Source organism: Schistocerca americana, chromosome 2 (assembly GCF_021461395.2).
Source record: "Schistocerca americana isolate TAMUIC-IGC-003095 chromosome 2, iqSchAmer2.1, whole genome shotgun sequence".
Lineage (NCBI taxonomy): Eukaryota > Metazoa > Arthropoda > Insecta > Orthoptera > Acrididae > Schistocerca > Schistocerca americana.
Window position 1 is genome coordinate 340,832,030 of NC_060120.1, and position 17,633 is coordinate 340,849,662.

The 17,633-nt window shown below is 39.0% G+C and overlaps 1 protein-coding gene across 4 annotated transcripts in view; it reads left to right on the plus strand.

The window, feature by feature from the left end:
• Positions 1–17,633, plus strand: part of LOC124593680 (ATP-binding cassette sub-family C member 4-like) — a 473,970-nt gene that overhangs the window by 337,025 nt on the left and 119,312 nt on the right. For all 4 annotated transcript variants that reach the window (XM_047131977.1, XM_047131979.1, XM_047131978.1 and 1 more), the window contains one exon: positions 1,066–1,145. In XM_047131977.1, the coding sequence (XP_046987933.1) occupies positions 1,066–1,145 (80 nt within the window). The remainder of the gene's footprint in view (positions 1–1,065; positions 1,146–17,633) is intronic.

Here is a 17,633-nt window from a genome sequence, read left to right on the forward strand (position 1 = left end):
CACATGCTCACAGGGGCCTTACATGATATTAGGCAGGTGTACCAGTTCCTTTGGCTCTGCAGTGTATATACCGGTATGATTCAAAAATGATTAAGTAGTTAATTTTGTATATTTTGATATACCAGTAAGATATCATTAATATCACTTCTAGCAAAAACTATGCTTACAGAGATTCATCATGTTTCAGAAACTTCTAGAACATGATTTCTCCAATTGTCAGAAGATGTTCATGTGGTTAAGTTGTGTTGTAGAGTAATTGTTATCTGTACATGTATACATCTAGCAATATAAGAAAAGGATTGTTGCTGTTCACCATATAGTAGAGATGCTGAGTTGCAGAAAGGTATAACAAAAATACTTTTGGCCAACAAGGCATTTGTCAAAGATAGACTCACCCCCCCCCCCCCTGCCCACACACACACACACACACACACACACACACACACACACACACACATATGCACGCACACGAAACTCACATACAAATGACCACATTGTCTAATATACATCAAACACACACCAAAAGATGATTGTGTAGACATTGTGCAGCCAGTTCCTTGGAGAAGGGTGAAATAGATCAGAATCTGAACACTCAGATTTCCCTATGGGGACATGGAATGATCATATATACCCATTCTGTCACCAGGGTTGTAGGATAACCGGATGAGGATTCAGCTGAAATGGTTCAGATGGTTGTTCATTTTATTTACAACTTCTGTTTGCTTCTCTTTCATTCATCTTTTTCATTGCACATCTTCTGTATGTCCATGTAGACTGAGAAGTGTCCTTGGTGTAGAGTATCAGATGATAGTTCAGTAAGCTATTTTTAACAAAAATTGATTCATATCCTTCTCCCAAACAGGATGTTTAAATTTCACTGTAGTGTAATATGTGCATGTTTGAGCATGCCATCCTATGTTATGTCCAACAGTTAATAGGTCTTTCATCACTTGCTATTTGTTCTTCCACAGATTTCTCTTCAATATTTCTACATAATAAGTTTCATCAATTGGAATGCCATCACATTTGTATCAATATCCTTTAATTGTTATCCCTTTTTTTTAGGTAGAATTCTCAACCGGTTTTCAAAAGACATTGGAAATGTGGATGAAACGCTTCCTCTTACCATGATAGACAGCTTTCAGGTAAGCATTTTAGCTTTAACATATAACTGATCATATGTCTTTAGTTTATGTGATGTAGACTGGTAGTCTACATGTCCAGCTGCCTAACCTATCCACCTCCTTAACGTTTGAGGTTACTTTTTTAAACAGAGTTGCAGCAACTGCCATCTGTGATTGCCAAGCACAGTTACCTACAGTACTGCTATCTGTTGCTATGCTCTGAACTTACAGTACAGGCTACAGTGCAATGCTGCTAGCATGCTTAGCCAAGCTGCAAGCTCACAGCATCGACTACAGCATGGCACTTGAAAGAGCAAGCTGATATAGAAGTAGAAACACAAGACCCTAACAACATAGTTTGTAAGTGCAGTGTCCAATTCCTACCAACTGTAGTTTCATGTCACTGTGTGTCCAATTTTGAGGATCCAGCAAGATTATGAAGCAGAGGAATCAGATGTTTTTCCACCGCTACATCTTTGCAGCAGCCACATACAACTATATCAACACAAAGCCACATGAGAACATGCTGGTTTGTTATGTGTGCTGTGACAACACTGCAATTTCAGAGGTCTCCTGAGTGACAGATTGTGTAGTGTCATCAATGACCACTTATGTGACAGGATATGACTTGATTTCAGTGGTCACCTGAGTGAGGGATTGTATAGTATCATCAGTTGTCTCTGGTGTGGTGTGATATGATGTGGTCACCCAAGCTACAGATTGTGTAGCATTACGAGTGGTCATTCACCCGGCAAATTGTGTACTATTTTTTCAATGGTTGCTCCTGTGACAGGTCGTATGCAGTGACTAAGTGGTCACCCCTGCGGTGAATAGGGTTGCATGAGATTGTGACTGCTTTCATGTGGCTGGTTTCTTGTACCAACAGTGCTATCAACAAGCATTAACTTAATGTGTAATTGTATATTCTGCTTCCTACATAAATTAACTTACAGTGGTGACACCTTGCTGGCACAGACTAATTGCTGTGCATGTGTGGTACAACATGATTAACTATGATGAGGTTGTTCCCGTGGATTGTGCTGCCACTGCTAATATTGCTGCCACATCATCTTCCAGTGAGTTGCATTCTATGGTCTCCTATGTCACTGGCTGATCAACACTTTTTTTGCCTATCCATCCGTCCCTTTGGTTCACACAGGTCGAGGCCTGCTTTCATTGCAATGGTGTAATGTCAGAGCATATGCAATATGCTTATATTGCCGACCAGCTTGACCAGTGCTACACTTTCAAAGTTGCTGAAATCAATAATGTGCCACCATCCAGTGGGCCATACCAGCAGCTCACCTCTCTATGTCCCCCAGCTGAGTGTGTACATCATCTAATTGCAGATGATGACACTGGTGACAGAATACCATTCCAGCTCTTGTCACCTCTGCACACTGTCAACATTGGCATAGTTCCATACAAGTTGCTGCCTGTGCTTTGGCTGAACTGACTGCCTAGTCAGGCTCATGCCATCTTCACAACTCAGAAGACACTTTCACTGCAACAACTAGCTTTCCTTTCTGACACAGTGGTTAAGGCCTGTGTTCTGTTACAGCTCATGTTGCTGCTTCCAGCCTAACTGATGTCAACTCTGACATGACAGCTACAATGTATTTTGCACATTAGACCAGCATGGACAGCCAATAATTACAGCTGCTTTCATTCCAGATTGACATCCTTACAGTTGAAGCATTGCACTTCGTGCCTGGCCAGCTGTTATTCAAACAATGTCACACCCTTACTAGTGCACTCATGAATATTCTTACGACAAAGACCAACTCACTATGTTGTTACCATTGCTACCACTGCCCCCGCCTTGCGATCACCCAAATGTCATTGAAGACCAACCCACTATGTGCAGTACCACTGCATGTTTAGTGAGCATGCTTCCCACTGCCCCCCACCATGCACTCACCCAAATGTCAGCGGCATCTGTGAGTGAACATGCACCGATGCCATTCTGTCTCACAGCACGTGTTCACTTTGGGTAGAAGGCCCAACCAGCATTTCCATATAGGCAATGGGCCTGACCTGTCCATCTGTCTTTGCAAACAGCTACCTTGGCATCGACCAATAACTCCGTTGGGACTGTCAGCTGCCAACAACATGCCTATCACCACTCTTGGTGTCCACATGATGCAATTGGACATAGGACTGCACCACACCTTCACTTTGGGCAGAAGGCCCAACCAGCATTTCCATATAGACAATGGGCCTGACCTGTCCATCTGTCTTTGCAAACAGCTACCTGGGCATCAACCAATAACTTCGTTGGGACTGTCAGCTGCCAACAACATGCCTATCACCACTCTTGGTGTCCACATGATGCAATTGGACGTAGGACTGCACCACACCTTCCGCTGGCATTTCACCATCACAGGTGTCATGGAGCCAGTTATTGGTACCAATTTCTTAGCAAATTTTTGGCTCCTTCCTGATATAGCTGGCCCTCATGTCACTCGATCTTGGGTTCCTGTGTGCTGCACAAAACTTTGCACTGAAGCTCATCCCTCCTGCTAGTGGATGGCTTACCAGTACCTTTTTGACTCTTTCTCAGCCATCATACAAACATCTGGAGTACCACAGGAGGTATGACACAGCACAGTCCACCAGATCCGCACTTCTGGTTTTCAGCAGACTATGAAACCTCTTACCAAAACAGCTTGCTGCTGCTAAATACAAATTTGGGACTTTTCTTCAAGTTGGCTCCATCTGCTGTTCAAGCAGACCCTAGTCCTCTCCTCTCTGCCTCATACTGAAGAAGGATGAATCTTGTGACCCTTCAGTGACTAGTGTCCTCTTAATGGATGCACCAATTCAACCACTTCCTCAGCAGCACTTTGATGTCAGCATCCTTGATTGTATGAAAGCATTCACGTAGATACTAGCCACCATGGAAGACTCTCAAAGACAGCCACCTCCATGACAGTTGGACTCTCTGAGTCGCTTTGCATGTCGTTTGGCCTCTGAAAGCTGCAAAGACATGGCAACAATCCATCAATGGTGTGCTACATGACCTACCCTTTTGCTTCATTGATCTTGACAATATATTGGTATTTTCTTCTTCACTTTCGCAATACCATGACTGTATGACAGCAGTGTGTCAACGGTTCAACAAATTTGGGATTATCATTAAAGCTCTTATATGTATCTTTGGTGCCTCCCAGGTGGCACTTTTGGGCCACCAGATTTGTGCAGATGGCATCATTCGCCCCCCTGAAAAAGCTCAAGCTATTTGGGAAATTCAGCATCCGTGAACCACTCTGAGAACTCGACCAATTCCTTGGAATTATGAACCTCTGCCATTTTCATCTCCCCGGCACAGCATACACTCAAGGACTGATGACAGATGACATTGCTAGTCCCAACACAAAGGACAACAATCCCATTCCTTGGATGGATCAAATAGATACTGACTCCACTACTGCCAAAAACAAGCTCGCCAGTGCTGCAATTATGGCTCACTCAGTCCACGATGCCCAGCTGGCCCTGATGGTCAGTGCCAGACAGCATGCCTTAGATGCAGCCTTGCAGCAACACTTCAGTGGTTGTTGACAACCAATGGCTTTCTTCTCAAGGAAACTCACCCCTGCACAACAGAAATAGTGTGTCTCTGACAGGGAGCTGCTTGCCATCTGTGAGGCGATATGGTACTTTCACCTATCGATGGAGTCTAGGCACTTTATATGATATTTACCAACCACTAACCTATCACATACACCTTCTAACAGACCAAAAATCACTGCTCACCATATCCGTTCTGCCAACCAAAATATATCTCTCAGGTCAGCACATTCATTTGGAATATCTCGGGAACTGACCCTATTGTTGCTGATTGTCAGTCACAAATCCTGGGGTCACTGGTTGCATTGATTTTGTGGCACATGCTGCAGCATGGTTGATTTGGAGCTGTACTTGCTCTCACCAATTGCCAACGACTGGTCTCAGACTGGAATGTGTATCTATCCCTAATGGAGACACAGAATTGTTCTGTGACACCTCCACAGGCAACCCATGATTTTTTCTGCCAGCCTCTTTCCACTGCCACACCTCTGACAGGATTTACAACCTATGCCTCCCTGGTATTACAGCCATTAGCAGGCTTGTTACACATCACTATGTGTGGCCTGGTGTCTGCACAGACTGACATAGTGGGCCCACAGCTGTGTCACTTGTCAGTGCAGTAACATTAGCCAGCAAATCTGTGCTCCCACTGGTGATTTTCCTGACGCTACAGGGAGGTTTATTCATGTTCAGACAGATATTTTGGTCACCTCCCCATCTCTGACAGCCAACAGTGCATTTTAACCATAACTGAACATTTCGTATGCTGTTCAGAGGTCCATAGCCCATTTAGCCCCCCTTCCACATCATCATCATGGATCACAGAAAGCAATTCAAATCCCAGCTGTTCAACAAGCTTGCACAACTCTGTAGCACTCATTGTCACTGCACCACCACCTATCACCCAGCTATCAATAGTATGGTCGAGGGATGGCATTACACTTTGAAGTCTGCTCTGCTTTGCTCAATACAGCATGGAGTACTGCTTCCCCCATTGTCCTTTTGGTCTCTGCATAAGTTTCAAGAGGGAGCTCAATACCTCTGTAGCTGAGCTGGTTTGTGGTGAGCTCTTTTGGCTCTTTTGGGTACCTGGGGAATTTGTTCAGCTTTCTGTTACCATTTCTGGCTGTGACATACCGGAATTCCAGGATTGCACTCCCATGTTGCACGCATCCATCCTCAACCCAGTCCTTGGCATGGCATCCCATCATCTTTTCTTCATCCAGTTTTGGTAACTGCCACACACGTAATGGTGCAGATTGAAGGGATCAGGCCTGGTTTCAAACTTCCATACACCAGTCCTCACAAGATTGTTGGGCATGATTGCCATATGCTGGAGGTTGCCATCAATGGAAACACCCAGACAGTGTCACTGAACTGCATAAAACAGTCATACATCTTTCCATGTGAGCCCATCTTTACACACTCCACTCAGACAGTCTTACCATCACATTATTTGAAGTTGCACAAAGCACATAAAACTGACATGTTGCTCTGCAACTTGAGTTGGTATCATATACACTATTTCATTTATTATATCAGATTAGTTATCAAAAAATGGAAAATCTAGACTGGAATGTAACAATATTATGAAAAGGATAGTGGCTACTCACCATATAGCTGAACACAGGTAGTGTGGCTTCAGCTACTGGAGACTGTGATCAAATGTGTGTGTGAGTTGCATCTGTGTGAGTGAATATATATATATGTGTGTGTGTGTGTGTGTGTGTGTCTGTCTTTCCGATTAGTTGTTTAAGATCAGACAGAGTAGGGCTTTTGCTTGTTTTAATATATCTGAGGATGTTCAGAATATGGACAAAACTGGTTGGCATTGTAATTATAAAAGTGATAATAGACTGTAATAAAAATATTGAAATAATAATTTAATTATCAAGATTTATCTCCACTTGTCACCTTGTCAGCTTTCAAGTATAAGATAACATCACACACCAGACTGGTGCTCTTGAGTAGAACTAGTGTAATATTTTCTTCTTCTGAAACTAAACTGTGGCTTCTGAGATTGAAATCATAAAGCTGATACAGTGTTGCATTTGAGTGTGTGCTTGTTTTTATATATAATGTTGCATTTGAGTGTGTGAATGTTATACACCTTATGGTGCTCCTGTAGGTATATAATAACATAGATATATTCAAACACATTGTTGTGCCAAAGTTTCAAAGCAATTGCAGAAGAACTTTTGAAGATATAAGATTTTGGTCAAATGAGCATTCACATGTGTATAAATAAAAATGTAAATATTCATTTGTTCAAGTGAATCTCTGAAAGCTGTTAACTGAGTGCTTTGAAATTTTAACACACTGTCACGTTCGAATATTTGTGTGTTTTTATTTGCCTACTGGAGCATTGCTTGTGATATATACGTATATATGTAATAATTTTAAGGGAAATCTATATGAAAATAGAAATGTTCATGTATTCAAAATCTTAAATCTGAAGTTCTTTTCTAACTGCTTCAAAATTTTGCCACAATGCTGCATTCGGATATGTGCACATTTTTACTCACCAGTTTCTAAATGTAGATCATATATAAATAAATAAATTTGTTATTTGTAAAAGGAATGTAGTTACTAATAATCTTGAAAAGTTTGTGACTGATTTATTCAAATTTTTACACCGTTCTCTAGTGAACATTTGGATGGACATAGGCTATATATTGTAATATGTATATGGGGATCAAGATGTTACATACAGTAATATCAAACCCAACATTAAGTATTCTTTCGTTTACACTGAATTAACTTTATTATGATCATGTCGATACAAACACATCCACTCGAATACAGAGTTCGGAACACACTGAGATCAACAGTTTTCAAAGAAGTTCATTCTCAAAGATGAGGCGGTTGACTCTTGCAGTCGATAACTGCCACATGTATGATATATAAATATATGTGTAATATGTAAAGAGGAAACATTGTTACCTAAACTCTCAAAGTACTCAACTGATTTACCTCAAATATTTACATGTTACTGTACTGAACAAGTGGACACACATAAGTTACATACTTTTTAGGATAAAAATATGTACATACAATATATAATAGTGAAATATAATCTATGGCTTATCAGCGTATGATTAGAACACTACTACAGAATCTGAATTTGCAGTAACAATGGAACCGCAAGACCGCTACGGTCGCAGGTTCGAATCCTGCCTCGGGCATGGATGTTTGTGATGTCCTTAGGTTAGTTAGGTTTAACTAGTTCTAAGTTCTAGGGGACTAATGACCTCAGCAGTTGAGTCCCATAGTGCTCAGAGCCATTTGAACCATTTTTTTGCAGTAACAATAAACAAGGTTCAAGGTCAGAGAGAGGGGGAAGAGGAGATGGACAGATGAAGAGGAGGAAATGGACATAGAAAGCAGAAACGGGGTGACAGGCAGAGAGGGTGCATGGCAGGAAGAGATGGAGGAGAGGAGGGGGGAGAAGATGAGAAGGAAAGAGGGAGAATGTGATGGACAGAGAGAGAGGGGGGGATTGGTGATGAACGGAGAGGGGAGGAAGGAGGAGGAGATGGACAAAGAGAGGGGAAGGAGGAAATGGACAGATACAGGGTGAGAAGAAGATCGGGACATATATCCAATTACTGTACATATTAGAAATGTGTGCTTTCTCTTTTATTTCTTTTCCATTTAAACAGACTGAACCACAGCAAAAAATGGCTGGGAATGGCTACTATGTGAATAAAAAGTCACTTTGCTTGTAGCTGGGAAGTATTTTCAGTCTTATCAATGATAGTCAGAACAACTATTGTACACAATTATACCATAATGGTATAATACAGCCTCCAATGAATGACTGATTATGTATGTTGATCACAGCAAGCATAATTTATTGTGCTGAGTTTTGAGTGTACAATAATAGTAATTAAGTGTTAAAGCTGGTACTGTAGATGTCAAGTAAAAGACGTAGCTTTACATTGAATAGTTTATAATAATAGTAACCTTTGTGTTACTGAAGATTGTTCAGTAAAGAGCATTCACTTTACACAGAATCTGTCAAATGATTATTTGATGCATTCTGACTAACAATGTCAGTGCTTTTGAAGCAACAAATAATTCTAGTCAAAAGTAAATTGTATGGTGGCTAATAAAATAACCAACTGATACGATGATGTACCTAATTCTGTGTTTATTTTCCCTAGTTCAGATTCATCCCCTTCTATTATAACTTCTTCCAGGTGTGTTGATGACCATACATCTATTTCATAGTCAACATGTTCAGTCATGTGGTTTCAGTTGCATGAGGCTGTAGTTGTGTGTGTGAGTTACATTTGCGTGACGTGTGTGTGCATGTGCGTGTCTATCATTGTTGACAAAGACCATTGACCAAAAGCTTTAAGTGTGGAAAGCTTTTTGTTGTGCCTATCTGTGATCCAGCATCTCCACTATATGTTGAGTAGCAACTTTCTTTCCCATAATATTGTCAACATGTTCAGTGGTATCTTCAAGAAGAAAGAATCAAAACAAGGCAGAACAACTTAAACAAGCTCTGAAACATTTTTCACACTTCAACCCTGTGCTGCCTTGGAAAGCTGTATGTAAATATCAACAAAGCAGTCCAGAAATGCACAGATAATCAACTTTTGATTAGCAGAACACATATCCTGAAATTTAGGGGACTACTCAATCTCAATATGACACTTGTGCCATATCATGTCCTTTGAAGATTAATGTTTCTGGAATGTCTCACAATTGTGACTTAGCATGTGAAAGTGACTGTATCATGACTATTCATGGAATAACCTAAAAGTTTGGTTGGCATACTGTGGAATTACCATAGATACAAGAGTGTGTTGTAGCATGAAAAGGTCCAATTTGACCCATCATGTAGTCTTCCCAGCTCCATCACAGTTTGTGATGGATTTGTAGCCTGACCATGTGTATTTTATGGATAACATCCATGTATATAGCAGTTAAGAAATATGCAAGTATTGTGTTAACAGGGACCATGACAACCATCAAAGACAGTTGTCTATTTCCTTGACTTGCATTCTCACATGTTTCACAAGTACAAGAGTATGTATTTCTCACTGTCAATTCAGGATACAGATGCACAAGCCAATATTATTGCAGCACCCAATTCCCATAAATATATTTTGGAAAATGAATCCACATTGATTGTGAAATGCTGTAAATTTGAAGCTGTAAATGAAGGCTTACGAACATTCCACCATGCCACTGGAGCTACGGTATGCACAGACATTTCTTTAACTTCGGCAGTGAAGCGGTGGTATTCAGCTAATCATATATATATAGAGGATGCCTTGTTTGTGGGGCAATTTCAGATTATATAATTATTAAATACATGGTCATCATCATCAGAGACTCTATGACAAGTCACTTAAGATTAGAATATTTTCAGTTCTTTCTTCCAAATTGTAGTGATGGTAATTTCTGTATTATAATTTGTTAGGCGACCTACAACATTGTGTCATTCACCAAAATCATGAATTATTTCAGTTCCAGAGGCAAGTGAATAGTTCCCTGCCATTATTTTGTGTTTTTTATTGGTTCCCACTATTCAAAATTGTGATTAACATTGATCATTAATATTGCCTTGTTTTTGGGAGTTATTTTTCTGTTAGCAGTCCTAGCAGAACTCAGTTTTGTTGTAATGCTCATCAATATATGCAGAGTTCTGTATATGATAACTCAAAATTACTTACTAATTCATTGATGTAGTTATTCAGTTTATTCCCAAAAAGATTGTATTTTTTCCAGTAGAATATATTAAGGTCAGCATGTCATAATGTGTGCATTTAAATTTTTTGGCATGATTGCTGTCATTCATTTGTGCAGGTACTCCTGAAACGCTTTGTTTTTGTGACACTATGTTTTATTGTTCATGTAGCTTGTTTAAAAAATGGAAACCACCACATAACCAAAAGACCATGCAGTAGTATAACTTCATAACTAATTAGTGCATTTCTACAACTCTGTTCATTTCCTCCCCTCAGAAACATAAAAGATTTGTAGATATGCACCTGTGTAACAACTTGCTGGCTGTGTGGTATGTATACCACATTCAAGAAACTACATGAATTGAATGAACTGTTCATATGTTGTTGTTTAGAGGTTTATAGTGGTAAAAATTAATTGAAGTGAAAAGCTGACAGTTGTCCATTAAAAGAGAGTTCAGCGGGGTGTTAGATCGTACAGTTACATGTAGCAATGTTTGATGCATTAATGTTTACAAAATATTGACATTGGGTAGTTTGTACTATACATTGGTGTTTCAATAACAACAATGAAGACTTTGAAACATTGTAACATCAATGTTAAAGACAAAAAGTCGAACTTCGATGTTTGGGGGGGGGGGGGGGGACATAAGTGTTACCACTGTCAATAATTCTTTCCTCATTTTGTGATGAAGCAATCTGGGATATTTTTATTCCCATCTTGTTTTGTCATCTGCCTCCTTAGAATTCAGTTTTTCACTTTTAACTAATTACCATTAACATACTTGAGTAAAAAATCTGAATTTTCATAAAAGAGAAAGGTTGGCCTTCAGTTGTAAAGAATATAACACCAGATCTAATTTGTGCTCAGTTTTATGTATGTAATTTGATTTTCTAGTTTATTTTGATTATGCCTAGTCAGTATCTTTCATTATAGGGTGAAATCAGTGATTGTTTTGTAACTTAAATTCTATTGTTGACTTATAAACAAATATAAATTCTATAATAATTATAAACATTTGGAGTAACAACTAATAGCATTCCTAAAGAAACTATTTGACTCTGTTCGAAAACATGTTAGCAAAGCCAGCCTTTAATTAATTCCAAAGTAATTAACAGTTTTGTCAAAAGTATTGTTTGCATAACGATATTTGTTAATTTCATGATTTAAACCAATAATTTTGGCTTAACCCTTGTTGTGGAAGAAACCGTTAAAAAGAAGCATTTTTTCAATGTATTCAGTTAATTTAATGAGTTAAGTTTAATTGCAATTTCTGTAAATTTAACTTCGAACAATGTGTAGTTTCAGTACATATTATTGTGAGAGTATATAAGGGCCCAGTGTTTGGTCCTGAGACAGTCAATTCATGGCCGAGTTTCAAATGAGAAACTGTATTGCTTAGAACAACAACAATACTTCAACTTAAATGTGAAATAAGTGTTACACAATTAGGCCATGTGTTAAAACAATGACAGGCTTGCTCCATACATACCCTCTATTCTTCAAGAACTGTGAACTTTGTGGTTATGTTTTTACTGCATGTAGATGTTAAACAGGAAACTATTGTAGCAGTGTGTGGTTTACCTGCAAAATATTAATGAGGCTTATGGTAAGTTAAAACAATATTTCACTGGACACATATAACTGTGTATTGTTGGGGGGAGGGGGGGGGGGGGGGGGGGGTTGTGAACAGTGAAAGTAAAGTACTGCAAAACACAAATGTGCATCTGTTAGCTACATCATTTAAAGTAGACAGTGTTGTGCTTCCACAACCCATTTTTCAGCCAGTGTAGCAGTGCAGTACGCCTACACCGAGGGCAAGAAACAAAGAAATAAAGCAGGCGAACTGCCACAGTTTAAATTAATATTTTGGTGAACATTTCTCATAACAACGTCAGTGCAGTGGTAAAAGGAACAGAAATAGCATTTGGAAGGAAAAGAACATATGTTGTGTTTTGCCTATATGCTCAATATGGTAAAAAAAAAAAAAAAAATCTATTGAAAAGACTCACAAACTGTCTGGGTTGATTGTTGCTTTGAGAAGGACTGTACTCTGCTTCAAACAAAATGTAATAGGAAGTGGTGAACTAAGAAAATAACCAGATCTCAAACTAATTTAAGAAGTGTCCACTATATGGAATTCAGCTTCTGTTCAATTGAAAGATTTTTGCAGCTGTGCCCTAGTGATTAATAATATCATTAAATGCCATTTCTAATGCACCACCCAAGCTAGCAGCCACAGATATTGTATGTGTGGTAGATGACTGTGACTTGATGTGGCTTATAGAAGTGACTACTGTAGAAATTTATGTAGGTAAGTATGTTGCAAGCAGTGAAGTGATACCAGTAACCAATACGCTGTCAAATCACACTGAAGTGACCACCTGTAAAAAATCCTGAATAACCAGCTTTTGCACCAAGGGCTGCTGTGACACGTTCAGCAAGAGAGTCAGTGAGGTTGTGGAAGGTACCAACAGGGATGTGGAGCCATGCAGATAACAGCGCTGTGGGCAGCTGTGCTAGGTTTTGTCGGTTGAGGATCCAGTGCGTGAACAGCATAATTGTTGTGGTCCCACAGAGTCTTGGTTGGGTTTAAAGCGGGGGGGTTTGGTGGCCAAGGGGAGTACAGTAAACCCATTCTGGTTCTCTTTTAACCATGCACATATGCTGCAAAATGTGTGAGACGTTGAATTGTGTTGCTGGCAGATGCTACCGTGCTGAGGAAAACAAACTGCATGTAAGGGTGGATATGGTCCTGAAGCATATATACATATTTGTGTTGATCCATTGTGCCCTCCAGAATGATGACATCATGCAGAGAATACCACAGAAACATTCATCTGCCCTAGAGCCTTCCAGTGACTGCTGCAAGGTGTTTGCTTTCTGACGTTTCACATCATACATGCCAATGGTCATCTGTATGATCACCCGTCGGTACTCGGTGGACATCCAGTTGCAGTGTTTGTGTGCAAATTCCAGTCTTCATCACTGATGGAAAGAAGTCAACATGGGTGTGTGAACCAGGCAACCACTGTGGAGGGCCATACACAGTAACATTCACTGAATGGTCATTGAATAGACATTGTTGGTAGCCCCTTGTTTCATGTGGGTGGTCCGTTGCCCAACAGTTGCACATCTATTCACCCTCACACATCTCCGCAGCCATTGTTCACCTCTGTGACCTATGGCGTGTGGTGCACAGTTGCCTCAGCACCAGTTTTGGATAGCACCATTTGCCATTCACGGTATACTTTAACCATAACTGTTTCAAAACCTGGCCATTTCAGAACTGCTTCCACTCTTGCCCCAAAAGTTAATGATCATGCTCTTTTGGGCATTAAATAAATCACTCTGTTTCTGCATTATGACAATGACTACATTGTTTTACAGTCTCCTGATACACTTTATATACTGTCTACTGCTAGTGCTGACACCTTCCGTCTGTGGGCAGTTGTTGGACATTACATCGAACATAGTCGGTGGTCACATTAATGTTACTGGGCTGTATATGTTGAATATCAAAATATGTGGCATACAACCAGTACACATTACAGGACAGAATGTGAAAAATAAAATCATAACAGAAATAAAAAAAGTACTTACTACCAACTGAATATGTTAACAGGCCATATACATCAATGATGCTCAAGCATGGATTCAACAACATAAACTTCCAAGATGCTATAGCATCTTCAAAGGTAATTAGAAGCTTCAAGGATTTGCTATATATAGTTGTTACAGTAACTATCTATTAGGACAGGCAACACATTGATACATTACAGGAAAGCCAAAATTTTGTTTGGGGAATGAACATTACAAAAATAGCACAAGAAAAGAAGAGTTTTCAAATTGGAACAGAAATGAACTTACCATCACATTTCAGCAGTCACCTGAAAGGTCCTTCTAGATCTTCAACAAGATCCATTAGAAATACAGAATCACATTGTCGGTACTACATATTCAAAGCCATACAAAACTGCACTCAAGTATCTGTAATGTATAGCTACATTAGCTTCTGGAAGACTTTTCTCAACAGCAGGATGTGTTCTCTGTCAACAACATAACACACAGAATGGGAAATTTCTCCCAATAAAGTTATTTTTATAGTCTATATACAAAAAAATCTGTGCAATATTCATGTTAATTATTGATTAATACATATGATATTGCATGTATTTGTGTGTTGCTTTTTATGCCATTCTACAAATTCATCATTTAAAAGTGATACTTTGGGGTCAATTATCAGCCATCAGTGATGAAATCACGAACATTGATGATTTGTCAAATCAGACATATCTAGTTACCTGTATCTGTACCTGCCTTCAAGTACAGAACAAATTATTTTCTGCGTGGGCTGGCACAAACACCACAGTTCCTGTATCATCAAAACCAATTGCATGCACAGTATTCAGAAAAATGATAGTGAGCAAATGTGCTGAGATTATCTGAGAAATTCAGTTATGAGGTTCAGTGATCGATAATACATGCTCAAGTTGTTCCATACAACTGCAGTAGATACTGCAACTTTTTTGCATAAAACTAGTCAACAGAGTGTAGAGGGAAAAGAAACAGGCTCTTTCAGTAATATGGTGTTTTCTTTTTTTCTTTGTCTTTTCCGAAAATGTATTGATGATGCATGTCAGGTTTTTTTTTTTTTTTTTTTTTTTTTTTTTTATATAATGAACTGATGATTAAAGTTAAAGGTGAGCATTTTCCAGCCAAGCTTCTTAGAAAGTAGGAAGCTTCATTTTTGTCAAGCAGATATGATCCCAATATATACACAATGCCCATGACTAGACAATTTTTGTAAGGATGCAATAAGTTACTTTTTGACACTCTTCATGCTTTCATTGATACTGTTGTGGTCAAGAAAAATCATGAAGACAGTTAAAATTGGAAGAAAAAGTCAATCAATATTGCACACATGTAGTGAGTGCAGAGTGAGTCAAAATTCATCTTTTTCACCATTTGAGATAGGTTTGACATTATTTGTTCATAAAAAAATTGATATACTGTTGTCATTGGGATTTTGTTCAACTTTCAATGAAACTTTACATTTTTATTTATCAGCCCTCATAAGTCTACCTTTGAAGTTACATGGACAATACTTATCTGAATTTGTCTATGACAGTATGGATCTTAATGCCAGAATGAATTTTCTCTCTGCACAGAGCGTGCACTGATACAAAACTTCCTGACATATTAAAACTATGTGCTGGACTGGGACTCAAATTCAGAAGCTTTGCCTTTCAAGGACAAGTGTTGTACCAACTGAGTATCCAAATGAGTTGCTCATTTGGTAGAACATTTGCTTGTGAAAGGCAAAGGGCCTGAGTTTGAGTCTCAGTCAGGCACACAGCTTTCATCTGTCAGGAAGTTGGATTTTAAAAGATGACAGTTGATGGTACAACACTCTTTATCTTTTGGGTGGTATTGTTTGTATTAGCTCAAATGTATGACTGTCCAAGATCAAAATTTCCCCCAACTAAAAGATTTATCTCTAGCACCAGGGTAATTACAGTGCTGTTCAGTCAAAATCTTCTGGGTGAAACAGTTAGGTGGGGCTAGCTGTGATTAAGATACAAGATCATCCATCTTCTGAAGCACTTATTCCTTCCATGTGACTTCTTGTGACTTGACTGTCAAAACAAAGACATGTTGGGTATTCCAGGGGGGAATGAATTCAAGTAGACAGTTGCCAAAGATCTCGATTAAGAAATAATCCTTATAGGTTAGCAGCCATTTATCATCACTTCTCCCACTAAATGTAACACCCTGTTCTCATCATTATTATTTGCAGTTGAAAAGAATGCAGATTTTTGTCAGAAAACTTGTTGAATAACATCTGATCAATCATTGCATCTGAAGGCCAGAGATATTCTATGAGGTTAACATAAATACCATCAAAGTTTCAAGTGTTATAATATGACTTGGTAGACTTCATCTCCTAATGTCTTCATAGAAGCAATAGAATTTGTAATGGAAGGGTATGGCCTGATGAAACTGTTCAGCATGATTTATGCCATGATTTCATGTCAAGTCACGTTTATTCAAGACTTGTCAGAGCTCAAAGTTTGGGACATACTATTGTACCCAGAATAGTTAATGATACACTCCCCATCACAGGTTTAGAGGAAAGAGAGTGAATAGTAATGACCATGTGTACCTGAGGCACATCAAAAAGAATCTGTGGAGGAATTTAGGCAAAAATGTGCAACACAGTTTCAACCACTGATCGAACGTGGACCTGTGCCAAACTGTGGGTCCAGTATTTTCCAATGATACCATCATAAAAAAAGTCCATTTAAGCTGAGAGAATCTGTAATTGGCACCTCCATCTTGAAACTGCCCAAAATATATTTTAATGTCAGTGCCCACTTTTTGTATGTTAGTGACTTCTACCTTCAAAATATGTATAGCATGACATTATGGTTGCTGAGGAATATTTATCTCTCATTTCCATCATCATCATCATCATCTAATGAGGATGCATGATTCAATGAAGTAAGAAAGTATGGTTTGATTCATGGAGTGAAATGAACATAAAGCAGTTACTGACAATGATAATGAAAATTATAAGTGGTTTCAATCATGGTAGTGGGGTATGTGAAAGTGTAGTTTCAAAATGGACACAAGGCATGAAGTCACTTCTAAATGTTTGTGAATGAAAAGGGTTGCAGCCAAGTTTGTACCTCAGGTTCTGACTGACAATCAAGAGGAAGATTGAGTTGAAACATGTAATGCTTTGAAATAACAGCTTGAAACTGGTCCAGATTTTCTGTCAAAGGTCATTACTGGTGACGAGTCCTGGTGCTATGGTTACAATCCAGAAACAAAGCAACAGTCAAACCAATGGAAAACATCATTGTCATCCCATTCAAAAAAAGGTTATCAAGTCAGATAAAACATCAAAACAATGCTGATATGCTTTTTTGATGCCAAGGGTGTAGTTCATTCAGAGTTTGTTCCCCCAGGTCAGACTGTCAATCAAACCTTTCATTTGGAAGTTTTTTTTAAATACCCTCTCGTATGATGGTTTCCAAAATGTAAAATTCAGAATGAGCAATGGAATTCATGTCCTTACTGTTATGAGTACTTGCATAAAGATATGGGATAGATTGGTTCCAATCAACCTGACTGAGGTCAACTGGCTGTTGTATGCATCGTCAGCTCCAACTGATGGTGCTGTCTGAAGATGGCCTAAGTATAGGCTGAAACTGGTCATTTTAATAAAGT